Source organism: Pipistrellus kuhlii, unplaced genomic scaffold, assembly GCF_014108245.1.
Source record: "Pipistrellus kuhlii isolate mPipKuh1 unplaced genomic scaffold, mPipKuh1.p scaffold_m20_p_13, whole genome shotgun sequence".
Lineage (NCBI taxonomy): Eukaryota > Metazoa > Chordata > Mammalia > Chiroptera > Vespertilionidae > Pipistrellus > Pipistrellus kuhlii.
The window spans coordinates 9591667-9607486 of NW_023425438.1; the positions used below are offsets into that span (position 1 = coordinate 9591667).

General features: G+C 37.7%; 1 protein-coding gene across 3 annotated transcripts in view; it reads right to left on the reverse strand.

Moving 5' to 3' along the window:
* TTC27 (tetratricopeptide repeat domain 27) overlaps nt 1-15820 on the reverse strand; it is an 83738-nt gene that overhangs the window by 64820 nt on the left and 3098 nt on the right. For all 3 annotated transcript variants that reach the window (XM_036434811.2, XM_036434810.2, XM_036434812.2), the window contains exons 3-5: nt 15585-15714; nt 12633-12773; nt 7406-7508 (exon numbers count right to left, since the gene is read on the reverse strand). In XM_036434811.2, coding sequence (XP_036290704.1) covers nt 7406-7508; nt 12633-12773; nt 15585-15714 — 374 coding nt within the window. The remainder of the gene's footprint in view (nt 1-7405; nt 7509-12632; nt 12774-15584; nt 15715-15820) is intronic.

Consider the following 15820-nt stretch of genomic DNA (forward strand, 5'->3'; position numbering starts at 1 on the left):
CACACAACCCCTCACATCTGCTCCTGCAATTCCCAGACATTCCAGTCTCCCTGCCTCTCTTTGTACATACCCTGTCCAACTTCCCCACCTAATAAATTCTCACTGGTTCTTAAAAAGTCAGCTCAAACATCAAACACTTTGTGAAGCCTTCTCTGATCTCTCAAGTTTATTCCTTCCTTCCTCTTTATGTCTTTTTCTTCCTATAATCTAGCTCCTATTCTAATGAATTCACTGGCATCCCAATCTCCTAGCACAGTGACTGGAACCCAGCAAGAATTTAAAAATATATATGTATTTTTTATATCTTTTTTATATATATTTTATTGATTTTTTACAGAGAGGAAGGGAGATAGAGAGTTAGAAACATCAATGAGAGTCATCGATCAGCTGCCTCTTGCATGTCCCCTACTGAGGATGTGCCCGCAACCAAGGTACATGCCCTTGACCGGAATTGAACCCGGGACCCTGCAGACTGAAGGCTGACGCTCTATTCACTGAGCCAAACTGGTTTCGGCTATGCATGTATTTTTACTAAATATCAAATATGGCAGGCAACAGAAAAATAAAACTGGGAATAACTGAATATTTTTCCTATTTAAAAAATGGCATGATGAAATTGCTATTTAGAATAACTAATTCAGTAGTGATGTACATGGACAAGGAACAAAGGCCAAAAAAGAGCCCATAGGGGATATGAAGGGATAATGAAGGGATAATGATAGTGGCCTTCAGTAACTGGAGGGCTGGCCACACACAGGACTACACCTATCCCACCATCTCTGTTGCTCCACAGCAGTGCTGTCCACTAAGTCATTGGTGATGACGTTAACGTTACGTATTTGATAGCTGAACTCTTCACAATGATAGCCATTAGCTCCGCCTGGTCTCTGGGCACTTGAAATGTGGCTAGTGAAACTGAGCAACTCAAGTATTTAATTCAATTATTTCACTTCATTTCATTTTAAATAGTCACGTGTGGCTAGTAGCCACTATACTGGACAGGCGCTCTAGCTAGCAGTTGTGGCGAAATAGCAGATATTTTAAATTAATAAAAGGAACCACTTTGTAGCAATTACTGATCCTAAAATGTTGTGGGCTCCCTCTCAAAGTAATCTTCGTAAGTGCCCAAGAAAAGAAGAGATGACCTTTTTTAATACAATTTCCAACAGATTACAGCATTAGGATGGGTGGAAAGATAGCCTACAAAGAATCAAATTATTTTTGCCTGGAAAAGATTCAAAGATCATTTTTACATGGAAGAGAACCTTGGTTTGGAAGTTAGATAAGTTGAGGTCACACAGGACAGAAAAGCAAATAAAAGCCAGATCTTACAACACTATGTTCTGTTAATTTTCTTGACTGTGACAATTTCATGGGAATGCATATGTAAAATGTCATCAATTGTATACTTTAAATGAGACTTATTATAGATTAATTATACTTCTAAAGAGCACACTATACCCACCACTATACTACCCTATGTCAACTCTTTAGCATCATCTCATAAGAGTTATTGAGGATAAGTTAGTTAATATATTTAAAGATTAGAATAGTGTTTGGTTTAGAGTAAACACTACAGAAATGTTAAGTGCAATTATCACTATTAGATACCAAAATTCTGCCCTACTGACCATTCTGAAGAACTGTAATTGGAGTCAGAAACTCCAGATCATAGTTCTGGTTCTTGGACAGTCTCTCCGAGTATCAATTCTTTGAAAATGAGTTAATTAACTGCAGAAAATAATCTCTAAAGCAGCAGTCACCAACCTTTGGTCCGCAGACCATGGTGGTCTATGAGGTCTGAAAAGTTGGCGACCACAGCTCTAACGGCCCTTTCCAAATGAAAGATTTCAGAAGTGGACTAGGTAAGAGCTGTAGAAAGAGAAAAGAAGGATGGATGTGGGGACCTTAAGGAAGAACTGATAAGATTTAAGAACTGGAAAAACAATGAATCAACTATGAACATGAAGTTTTGAGCTTTGAATGACTCAAGGCTTAAATAAAAGCCTTCTATATGTTTACACAATAGAAGTACATTTATTGTCTTAACAAATCAGTAAGTACATGAAAGTAAATATTCATGACCTTCTAAATCAAACCCTCAAACAGTACATTTAAAACATATGCGAAAACCAAAATCTGTTCTCATGAGATTATGTGAATGCTGTGTTAAAATGAAATCCTATGGATAATTACAATTAGACTAGAGGCCCGGTGCATGAAATTCGTGCATTTGGGGGTGGGAGGCAGAGCAGGTCCCTCAGTAGGGCCTGCGCCATCTTGCAGTCTGGGATCCCTCGAGGGATGTCAGACATCCTTAGTGCTGTCGCGGAGGCCAGAGGCTCCCGCGGAGGCCAGAGGCTCCCGCTACCTGCCACCGCTGCTGCACTCACTAGCCATGAGCCTGGCTTCTGGCTGAGTGGTGCTCCCCCAGTGAAAGCACACTGACCACCAGGGGGCAGCTCCTGCATTAAGCATCTGCTACCTGGTGGTCAGTGCATGTCACAGCGACTGGTTGGTCAACCATTCGGTCTATTTACATATTAGCCTTTTATTATATAGGATAATCATATTAGCATGATTAATAACATTCATTCTAAAGTATCAAATCATTTTATAAGTAAATGCATACGTCAGTCACCAAAAAACTAATCTCTTGAACTCTTTCAATGTGGGAACAATCTGACCCTAGAGTTACACAACTGCCTGTAGATGTCACAACAGAACCCTTTAACAAAGCATTTTAACCTGTTTCTCTCAGACGGTGACTTCTTCATGAGTTCACCTTCAAAGAGCTAAACTGCAATATTATGGCTCATGCATTTTCAGTATCAAAGCCTACAATAAATGGTTGTGTATCCTTAAGCAGTGTGTGTGTGTGTGTGTGTGTGTGTGTGTATTATTGATTTTTTACAGAGAGCAAGGGAAAGGGATAGAGAGATAGAAACATCAATGAGAGAGAAACATCGATCAGCTGCCTCCTGCACACCCCCCACTGGGGATGTGCCCGCAACCAAAAAACATGCCCCTGACCAAAATGAAACCTGGGACCCCTAAGTCCGCAGGCTGACGCTCTATCCACTGAGCCAAACTGATCAGGGCCTTATGCAGTCTTTAGAGAACCATGGTTTCATGAATGTGACACCCAAGAGTATTTTAGATGGTGCTGAGAGATACCATCTCAAAATTCCAACTTACTCCTTTCAAAGACGGGATCAGTCCAGCTGACACTCTGATGCACTCTATTCCACTACATCGTACTGATGCAACATTCTTGGACCAAAAGATAAAGATCCCAGTTGTTCATAATATACTTCTCTGTTTCATAGACTGCAAAAAAATCCTTCCAACTTTCTGATGATCCCTCAAGGGCAATATTTCAAATATAATATTCTTCCCTGGACACTGAACAGTATTTCAGTTATAACTGACTGCTTGGTTAACACTTGAGTCAAATCCCAGAACAAAACATTTTTTAAATAAAATTATTTATGAAACGTTGTAGTTTAAGACTATCTACAGACCTATTTAGACATAGCCAAATGGACCAATTTATGACTAGATAACATGAAAAATGTCGTTGATTAGCCTAGAATAGCAACATAAAAAATTCTGAGTTGTAAGGCAAAGCAAGTGATATGCTACAATACACTGCAGAAAGAAACTGAGACCACTTGGGGAATGAGTCAGTCACAGTCATATTTTCCAATATCTTAGTTATTATCCCTTTCTGTACAGAAACTTAATTTTACCTCTTAGAATTCTCTCTAAGATACACCATTGTGGTTCCTGCCTTTAAAATTAGTACATAAGGAAGGAATTTCCTTCTTTTCCTAATAAAGAGTTATCATTATGAACACTGGTCAGAGATATGGTAAAGAGACAGCCATTAATGTAGATTAACATAATATAGAATAAATCTGCAACAATGACAACCCAAACTTCATTTCCTTAGAAAAAAAAAAAAGAAAAAAAAAACTGCCTGTGATACCTTAGTTTTTGTTCATTTACAAATTTTCCATGAAAGTATAATAAAACGTAGGAAACTGTATAAAATTCTATGCAGTAGGCTGTAGGTACCTTTTTAAAAATTAAATAGGACCTGAATCCTGATGCCATTCTCCTCCAATTTTTTCCCATTATCCTCTGGGGGAAAAAATAATCTTTCTCCTCATTACTTTCAATGACATTCAGCTCATCCCTGGCTTTCAAAACTTTACCCAATTTCATTAACTAGCTGCTTACCACCTCCAGCCCCCGATACACATACACATTCATTTCCCCTTTGAACAGTTTGTTTACAGAGTGTCTCTCACTTACAAAATATGTGAAGACATGAATGGGGGAAGACACAGTCTATACATTTTCATTGCACTAAAAACAGAAAGAGGACAAGACATATCTACTAAACAGGCATTATCAGGTCTCAGTTTTCTCCAAGTCTCACTTGATATTCCATTTTGAAGAGAATGCCATACCTCAGCAACACTATTATGAACTGACTCAAAGTACCACATGGTATCTGGATAGGATCAATTTTCTATAATATTTTACATTTTGAAATTTTCTTTTACAGAAATTAAATTAGGTCAAATCTGCAATCAAGATGGAGGACTAATAGAGTTCCCCCTAAAAAGTACATATAGAGCCCTGGCCAGTTTGGCTCAGTGGATATAGCATGTTAGGGAGATAACCAATCAATGTGTCTCTCTCACATCAATGTTTCTCTCTCTCCCTCTCTCCCTCCCTTTCTCCCTCTCTTCTTCTCTTACTCCCTCCCTATATCCTTCCCTTCCTCCTTCTTTACCCTCTTCCCTTCTTTCTTTCTGCTCTCTATAAAAACTGATGGAAAAATAGCCTCGGTGGAAAAATATCCTTGGTTGAGGATTAACAGAAAAGGAAAAATGTTAGCTACTAGCCCTGGCTACAAAACATCCTGTGCACCGAATGGCTGCTGGTCTGATTCCCAGTCAGGGCAGCATATACCCAGGTTGCAGGTTCGATCCCTGGTTTGGGGTGCTATGGGAAGCAACTGATCGATGTTTCTCACTTCGATGTTTCTCTCTCTCAAGATCAATTAAAAAAAAAAGAATCAACCAATGAACACATAAGTAAGTAGAACAACAAATAGATGTTCCTCTCTCTCAAATAAGTAAATAAATAAACTAATTTGCAACTAAATGTCAGGTTTAGATCCAGTGGCAAAGAATAGCTGTCATCAACAAATCAACAAACAACAAGTGCTGGTGAGGATGCAAAAAAAAGGAACCCTTGGCCAAAACCGGTTTGGCTCAGTGGATAGAGCGTGGGTCTGCGGACTGAAAGGTCCCAGGTTCGATTCTGGTCAAGGGCACGTACATTGGTTGTGGGCACATCCGCGGTAGGGGGTGTGCAAGAGGCAGCTGGTCAATGTTTCTCTCTCATCGACGTTTCTAGCTCTCTATCCCTCTCTCCTCCTCTCTGTAAAAAATCAATAAAATAAAAAAATAAAAATAAAAATAAAAAATAAAAAAAATAAAATATATATATATATATATATATATATATATATATATTTATTATTATTTTTTTTTTTTTTTTTTTTAAAGAAAGAAAAAGGAACCCTTCTGCCCTGCTGGTGGGAATACAGTCTAGTATGAGAACAGTATAGAGTTTCCTCAAAAAACTTGGAGTTTCCCTTTTGACCCAGTAATCCTACTTCTAGGAATATATCCCAAGAAACTAGAAAAAAACAATCAGAAAGGACATATGCACCCCTATGTTCATAGCAGCACAATGCACCATAGCTGATTTGGAAACACCTAAGTGCCCATCAGCAGATGAGTGGATTAAAAAACGGTGGTACATCTACACAATGGAATACTACGCTACTGTAGAAATAGAAAAACTTTTTCCATTTGCAACAGCATGGATGGACCTGGAGAGCATTATGATAAGCAATATAAGTCAGTGGGAGAAAGATAAATATCACATGATCTCACTCATTTGTGGAATATAATGAATAACATAAACTGATAAACCAAAACAGAACCAGAGAAAAAAATATTTTAAAATATAATAAAAGTAGATGCTCTGGTTTCTCTTCAGACCGCATAAATCTTTCACCATTTAAAATATAATAAAAGTAATCCTGTTATTTGCAGATTCTTAATATTTCCTACAACTTTTGTAATATTATACTATGTTAATACAGTTTTGGTAATATTATTATATTTAAAATCTTTTTTCTTGAAATATTAATTTTTATTGCATATAATATTATATTTTAAATTGTTTTCTTTAAATATCCATGTTTATTATATGTAACAATAAATAAATCCAGTGGCAAAATAAAAAGTTTTTAAATATACAAAGGAGAAGCTCAGAATATTTTTTTAACATAAAGAAAAATGTATTTTATTAAAGAAATGAAGACACATATAAAATGTCATATGAATCTTACCATAAAATATTTTTAAAAAATTAAAAAATTAAATGCCCTTGCTCATTCCATAGCCTTATGTTACCTAAAGTCCTGAAAAAATATAAACGAAGTCCTAATATAAACAACAGAAGTGAATCAATTATTATAAATTATTAAAATCTATAGTATTATCGATTCAAATATCTTCATTCTGAATCATATATAGATGGTTCACTTTATCTAATATTAATATATACTTATGTATTTGTCCTAGAATAAAAAAAACTTAAGAAATTAGTTTCAACTGATCACCTAGTTTACTATATTACTGCACAAATTAATATCCTGTCTAGTGTATCTGATCGACCTTTGTATAATCACAGGGTTGTACACCTGAAATTAATATATATCAACTGTAATTAAAAAATTAAAAAATTATTTCAAAAAATCAATGTTAAAAGAAGAAAACAATAATAAAACAAAATGTAAAAATGCCTCTTTAGCCAATGTCACCCTCAATAAAAAGTATTTTCCACCAAAAGTTTTTTTTAAAAAGCTTTTCTTCATGTACTTAATAAGATATAAATAATTTCCTATTCTGCATGCAATTCACTCTATAATGAGTTAAAGATTTTTTTTTTTAAAAAGGAAGCTTACACTTGTTTTTGCTTTTGCAAAAAGACCTCTTAAAAAACAGAAAATATTAAAATATCTTTAAGCAAAGTCATGATCAAATCATGGTGACCTGCATAGAACAGATCATTCCTTCTAAGTAGGTAACATAAATGACAATGATTGTCTTTAAAAAAAAAAAAAAGCAAAAATAAAAGAAATTCAATAATCTGATACCCTAATAATTTGATATTCCACCTCCAGAAAAAAAAGAAAAAGAACTCAAATTAAGTCACTATTACCTATAGAAGGTAAGTTAAACAAGAATGGCTCAGTCAAGAAATTGAAATGGAGTTACATGCCCACATCCAATAAAAACCTGCTACATACCTTGATCGATACAGCCTTCAGCAAGAGCAAAAAGCTGAGGTGAGCGTTCCTCAAGCAACTGCTGGTGAACGTTCACACACCTCAAAGTCCACCACGGCAAGCTCTGGAAAAGGAAAGCACCGAGTATGGTGAAATAAAGGGACCCTTCGGAAAAATATCTTTTACATTAACTGAAATTAATTTTTTTACATTTGTGAAACTGACCGTATTCAATAAGCTTCCCAATCCCCTGCTATGTCTTCAGTAATAATGCTCAAATTCACTACTACATCTTCCACAAGAACATCCCTGTCCTCTGTTCTCTCAAAGCCTGTCTTTTTAGTCCACTGGGCTTCCTGACACCATTTCGAACTCACCATCTCCTCCACTAAAATGTCTGCTGCAACTACACTGTTTTCTGTCAGCACCCATAGTTCTAGGAGGCCTCCTGCAAGAACATCCTAGGGAGAGCCTGACTGGTATGGTTCAGTGGATTGAGCATGGTTCCATGCAGCAAGAGGTCATTGGTTCGATTCCCAATCAGGGCATATGCCCAGGTTGCAGGCCCCAGTAGGGGGCTTGCAGGAAGCAGCCAATCAATGTTTCTATCTCTCTTTCCTTCTCCCTCCCCCTCTCTCTAAAATCAATAGAGACATATTATAAAAAAGAAAAAGAAAAAAGAACCTCGTGGGGTGTGGGGGTGGACATTTTCCTTCATTTACATTCCCAGCATATACATGTACCTCCCTTTGCACACACACAAGCTGTGATTCTGTATGTCACCCCTAGCTTTCAGTGTTATCCACCATTTACCCAACAAGATGAGAAATGTCTTACTCATCTCTGTATCTTCCCCAAAGCAATGTGTTTTGCACAAACTACCAAGTAAGAAATACACTGGATTCATTCAGATATTGTCCAAAACCGGGACACTCTCTTCCACACGTCTGTGAACCTCTCCCATGAAGCCCTGTCCCACTAGTGTGATGAACTCTGGTCTCTCACTTCTGAACTTCTACACTGCTCCTAGAAGTCAGACCACATTGGACAGTTCTTGTTTTTCAAGTGTACAACTCTACCTAGTCCATACATTTTTTGAATGTAAAGAATACATTTTAAAAATTGACTTGACTAACTCACAGGCTGAGAACACAGTGGCTTTTCTCTCTTCTCTGATGCTTGTTCTTACTTATCATTACATCTTTATTTAAAAAAAACAACAACAAACAACAACTGGCAATACATAAGCAAATACAGTGAAGAGTGAACATCTTTCTCCTGCTGCCCCAATGCCATCTTTCTTTCTTGGAAAAATCCAAGACAAAGACTCATATTGTTCTACATCTTCCTCTATGAATGTATGGTTGTGTGTACAAGTTCTATTTTTTATAGATTCATTAGAAGCCCAGTGCACAAATTCATGCATGAGTGGGATCCCTTGGACTGGCTGGCAATCAGGGCCTATCTGGGCTGGCGAGCCCATGGGAGGAACTGTGGGAGGTTGGCCAGCCTTGGCAGGTTGGCTGTGGGAATGCACTGAGTGTCTGCCTCCCAGTGGTCAGTGCGCATCATAGCAACTGGTTGACTGGTCATTTGGTCAACCAGTCCTAATGGTCGTTTAGGCTTTTATTTATATATAAAGCATTAAACATGATCATGCACTAGATCATCTAAATTAAAACTGTTATTTTGAATTATATTGTATAATGCTGTGAAAAATTAATTTTCCTTTTTATAAAAAAGCAGTAAATACTAACGGGAGGTCATGCTTAATTACCAAGTTTTACTTGACCTTAACATCTGCATTTGATTAAGAGGTAAAACTGCCTGGTTCCCCTTTTAAACTGCTGTATAGCACAGCAGTTGCAACAATGACACAATCACAAATGAATTTTGACTCTATGACAAATGCTTTCTAATTATTAATGTGGTTTCCTCTGCCATGTAAGGAAAGATAGAATTATCTAATAGAAAGAAGTTTCCCATCATTTTTAATGTAATTCCCTGGGTGTTGCCTCATTCTGTTCCTATCAGTAAAGCTAATGAAGTCAGCATACACATCAGTTATCTGTCCCTTATCCTCTGCCAGCGATAAGTGAGTCAGGTTTGGCAGCAGAGTCTTTTTGTTGTCTACATATGAGAATTTAGACAGATCCAAAGAGACTGCCTTTGTAAGAAAACATACAACATAAGATGCTGAACTCTTAAAAAGCAGATCTAGCCCAGATGGTGTGTGGCTCAGTAGTTGAGCATCGACCTACCAACCAGAAATTCATAGTTTGATTCCCAGTAAGGCACATGCCTTGGTTGCAAGCTAGAATCCCAATGAGACATTGATGTTTCTATCTCTCTCTCCCTCTTTCTTCCTCTCTGAAATAAAAGTGTGTGTGTATGTATGTGTGTGTGTGTGTATGTATGTGTGTGTGTATATATATATATATATAAATCAGATCTATAAAACTAATTCTTAACCCAAAATCTTTATATACTAGTAGAAGTGGGAGTGCAAAACAAATAAAGCATAGCTTATGTTCTACTAGAAAATAACAGTGCCTTTTCCTATTTGCTAAGAATTGCTTAATAGAACATTTGAGTCATTAATAAATAAGAGAATCTGGAGCCTTGGTTTCTAGATCCTGCCTCCTGATGACAGGGCTTATTACAGAATGTTCTGATGGAGAAATCATGCTAGTCAATACCCTCCTAGAAGGCAGGCGCATTCCTGTACCCACACACCCAATAAATGCTTCCTGGCTTATTCCATCTTATCAACAAGGGAACTGGAATTCAGAGAAATTAACTAGCATAAGGTCACACAGTTGTTAAGTGGCTGAGCCAGACAAACTGGTGTGATTTCAAAGCCAGGACTCCTTTCACTCCACATTTACTTATTACTAATACTAGTCTACAAATTTCCCAAGGTAGAGGTCAGGGGAAAATCATCTTTTACAGTTCCACAAAAATAATACTGCAATACACAACTTGATACATTTCCTAGGAGCCAACTTATTCAAAATTAATTTAAAAGATTAAAATTAACTTGGATAAATATGTTGTGCTTTGTAACCACTTTACCTTCATTTATTAGTCACTTTTAACATCATCATTTAGAAAGAATGTATTCAATACCCAAAGAGAGAAAAAATTTGAATGCTTTGATTGAAAGGCCAGCTTTCGGCACAGAATGATCTTTGTGTTGCATAGCGATGTACAATAAGAAAACAAGGTTAAAAGCTGAAGTCAAAGTTAAGCACATGCCAAGGAATTCAGGTAACTCATCTCTCCAACCCTACCAAGTATGACCACGTGTTCACTTGTTCTACTAGTTGCTGATAGTACATGTATCTTTATTCAAGTGATGCTTAGCATACTTGATCAAAATTTTCCACCAACAAAACTTAAAATTGTCTTATTCACTCATTAATGACCATTAGTCTCACTAGAAAGAAAATTTTGTCATCCTTGTTGATACTTTCTTCAAAGCCAAATACCTACTAGTTAGTCTACAGCAGCGGTCACCAACCAACCAGTGGTCCGCGGAGTCTGAAAGGTTGGCGACTGCTTGTCTACAGGACCATTTAACTCAGATCAACCGGGGAAACATTTTTTTAATTCAAACTAATGTTGCTAAGAAAACAATGATAAGACCTTATATCTGCTAGGACATGCTGAAACACATCAATCAGAAACATTTCCAGAGCAACTGATTCCAAATAAATCTCTGGCTCTCATGAGATTTGTTGACAGAGATATCACTTCCCTTTTGCCTCTTCTCTGAATAGACTTAAAAGCAAGCCCTCATACAATACAAACCAAGTCTACATTTTGTCAGAGAAATATTGTGTTTTTTCAATTTTTTCAATTTTTAGAAATTGAGACATTTCACAGAATATTTAGATTTACTATTGGCAATACAGGGTCTGAATCCCCAAGCTGCAACAATCAGAACAGGAGTAAGCAAGACATAGCCTATGGGCCAAAGCAGCCCCACCACCAGCATTTGTACAGCCCAAGGAGTCACACTAGCTTTACATTTTTAAATCATTCCAAAATACAAAAGAAGGATAACATGTTATAACATGATAAAATAGAGAGAGAGAGAAAGAGAGAGAGAGAGGGAAACACTGTTTAGTTGTCATCCCCAACTGGGGCTGGAAACCACCTAGGTATGTGCCCCAATGGGAATCAAACCTACAACCTTTGGTGTACGGAATAACACTCCAACCAACTAAGCCAGCTGCTGAGGCTAAAATTAAAATTTTAGTAAACATAAATAAAACTTTATTGGTACAACAGTCACACCATTTGTTCACAGTCTCCAGCTGCTTTTACAACACAATGCAAAGCTGAATAATTATTCAGACTCCGGTAGTTAAAATAGAGACTGCAGCCAAAACCGGTTTGGCTCAGTGGTAGAGCGTCGGTCTGCGGACTGGAAGGTCCCAGGTTCGATTCCGGACAAGGGCATGTACCTTGGTTGCGGGCACATCCCCGGTTGGGGGTGTGCAGGAGGCAGCTGGTCGGTGATTCTCTCTCATCGATGTTTCTAACTCTCTATCCCTCTCCCTTCCTCTCTGTAAAAAAATCAATAAAATATATTTTATAAAAAAATAAATAAAAATAAAATAAAATAGAGACTGCACAAAGCACAGGTGACACTTCCTCTAAACCTCCAAAGACTTTCTTTGTATGTCTTGTGATTTTGTCGCCTCCTACTACTGCCTGTTTAGCTTTCTGAGTCTGAGTGCTTCTTCTCACTAATTTACACATGACTTAAGGAAACCATGTCAGATACTCAACAGCTGCTCTACTAAACCCAACCCAAATAATGAAACAAGAGTGGAGCTTGTGAGCCAGGAAATAGTAACTAAGATCCTCCGCAGTCGATCGTGCTAAACTCTGCCTATTGCTCATTATCTTACATGAAATTCATAAAAGACTATAAAGGATGTTTTTAAACCTGTATTTCAGATTCAGAGAATGAACATTTATATACATGTACACGTTACATACACCCATACTTACAATCCTATTAAAGTGGTTCAATATAATCTTATTTTATACTAGATGAAAATCATGAGGGGAGAAAGCTTTTGCTTACGTTCATCAGGTTTTAAAATTAAATACCTACAAGGCAACTGAGACAATAAATATGTTAAGATATCGTCAACATCACACCTACAGTCTGATGCTAATCAGCACAAAGTCACACTGGGTATGACCCTCCTGGCTCCTTGTTTTCCCTTACCTGAAGTGCTGTCAGTTTATGTCTTACATTCACTAGGATAATGCGTGCTAATAACAGCAGTACAGGGTTCGAGGTCAGGCTGTAGACTGATTCACCATCAAGAACGAGAAGACTCAGAACAACTGCATCCAGTCCTTTCACCTAAAAAAAAATTTGTAAGCTAAGAAGATATAATTTAACAACATATTATTAATCTTTGTCTTGTAATTACACATATTTTCCAGTTATTCCAATTCTGAAGCAAAGACATTAATCTATTACATAGTAATTGGCACTGGGCAGAATCATAACATCATAAATGCCCTTAGGGATCTACAAATCGAGCCAGCCCTGACAGAGAGCCACCCATCTGCTGTGCTTCAGAGGAACAGGGAGCTCAAGACAATACTAATACTGAAGAGGCATCATGACTTTATAGATTTACTTACAACAAAATGCCATCTCTGTGAAAAGCATCCCTAGTTAAAGTATTTTAAACACATTTCACATATGCTTCATCAGCTGGCAAATGTCATTACAAAGCACAACTGCTCCATAATTTTATTTTGTTTGTTTCTTTTTTTATTATTTAAAGTATTACATATAGTAGTACATATATGTCCTTTTTCTTTTCGCCACTGACCTTCCCCCCGTCTCCCCTACCCCCTGTCACATGCCCTCATAATTCCTATCAAGCCAACAAGGTCTTACATAGCAAGTGCTGAACAGGCACACAACAAAGAGAAAGAGAGAGAGAGAGAGAGAGAGAGAGAGAGAGAGAGAGAGAGAGAGAGAGAGAGAGAGAGAGAGAGAGAGAGAGAGAGAAGGGCGGGGAGAGAGAGGGAGAGGGGGGAAGAAGGAGGGGAGAGGGGGAGGAGAAGGAGGAGGGGGAGGGGAGGGGGAGAGGAGGGGAGGAAGGGAGGGAGGGAAAGAAGGAAGAGAGGGAAGGAGGGAGGGGGGGAGGGAGGGAGGGAAAAAGAAAAACAATTGTTTTTAAAAAGCTGCAAAAAAGGGATGCCTGTGAAAACTTCACCCCTTGACTGCACAGATTTCCTAAATGTTTTTCAAATGTGAACTGCACAACTGTGACAGCGTCCACAAAACAGACAGCAGGGATGCATAACTGTTAGGAATATGGGCTCTAATCTCAGAGACACAGGATGGGGTCCTTTATCTGCTTCTTATCCGTTTGTAGACAGATAAATTTCTTAACTGAAGCCTCAGTTCCATCAATTATAAAATGAAATGATAGAAACTATACCTCATAGAATTCTTAAGATAAAATTATACTGAGAAGTATTATAGAGGAATAAAGACAACGTGAATGACTCCCACTAAACCACACATAAAGTTCACTGTTATCTCCACTAAGGAAAGAAGGAATTTTTTAAAAATTCAATAATTAAGAAACTATTTTGAAGTTATTTCCAACTGCCTCAATTTTAGAAGTGAGACAACAGATCCAAAAAGTTAAGTGAAACCCCAAATCACACAGAACTTCGGGTCTGAATAAAGAGTATAGTTCAAGTTTTCCAACTCCAAAACCAGTGTTTTTCCCACCACATGTGCCTTCCCCAGGCGGCTCGCTCTCTCTTCCTGCCACTCAGCAAGGTCAGGGCCGCGGAAGGCATTAGGAAGGCCTCAGTGCAGGACCAGGATCACGCCTAGCCTTCACACTGACACAGGCCACAAATCAGAGGCAGGGGAAATCAATCTGGCTTTGGTGACTAGACTCCGTGACCATAAAGTATATTCACAAATATTTGTGCATTGCAAGGGCTAGGAAAGATGAATCAGCTTTATATCCCACATGTGAGTGAAATCATATGGTTCTTAACTTTTTCTATATGACTTACTTCACTTAGCAAATAAGATCTATAAAATTAAAAGAGACAAATGAACAATGACTCAGTAAACTGATGTACACACAATGAATTATAATGGCTTTCAAATTACGGATGCTTTTGTACCTCTTCTCTACCTCACCACCGAATTACTAACATCTCAGTAACTCCATTCCTTTCATTTGCTATTTCTCATTGAGACACTGGGTAACAGTAATCAGGCCCCTTTCACTGCATAAGCTTTGGGTGCCAAGGAGCCCTTTTTCCACTATGTTCAAGATCTCTGAGGTGGCTGGATAAATCAAAGTTACCACACTTCTTCTGGGAGCATGTCATATTCACCAAGCCCTAGGCATATGTGCTCAAAATGCCTGAGGAATTCAAACTGCAAGCTTTTCTGATGATCTACTGATGCAAGTCAATAACATTGTCTTCATATACGGAGAATATTAACAGGGCCCTGGATGGTTTGGCTCAGAGGATAGAGCGTTGGCCTGCGGACCCAAGGGTCCCATGTTCTATTCCTGTCAAAGGCATGTATCTTGGTTGCGGGCACATACCCAATAGGGAATGTGCAGGAGGCGGCTGGTCGATGTTTCTCTCTCATCGACGTTTCTGGCTCTCTATCTCTCTCCCTTCCTCTCTGTAAAAAATCAATAAAATATATTAAAAAAAAAAAAAAATATATATATATATATATATATATATATATATATACACACACACACACACACACACACACACACACACACAGAGATATATATATATATACAGATCTGCTGCTTTGCCAGAAAACACCTTTAAGTAACTGGGAACTTATGCATCTACCAGTATATATGCATAAGTAGTATATGCATATACACTGGTACAGCTGCCTGTGCTGTAAAAACTGAGCAGCTCACAGAGCTCCAGAAAATGGGGCATCTGAAGAGGGGTTTGAGACCGGCAATGACACTTCTGGAAATATGTCAAAAATCTGACTGAGGAACAAGCCTTCTTGGCAGGTTTTGTACAAGCTATAAAATCATGAATTCATTCTTACTAATTGGTAACTCCAGTTTCTAAAAACTAGTCCCTGAAGAATAGATCACATCATAATAACTACATATGATGTTTCCAAGAAGCATACCTCACTGAATTGCTGGAACAAAACAGATGGCAAGAATTCCTGAGGGTGTAAATCAACTGGAGGCCCCGTCCAGTTACTCTGAACGAAGAGTTGCAAACTGCTCACACCAATTAGGAATATCAATTGTTGTCTGCATATAAAAATAAAGAAATAAATATGAACCACTGTATAAACACCATACTATTTCATTTCAGTTTTAATAAGCAAAATGTAAGATATCAACCAATATTTGAGAT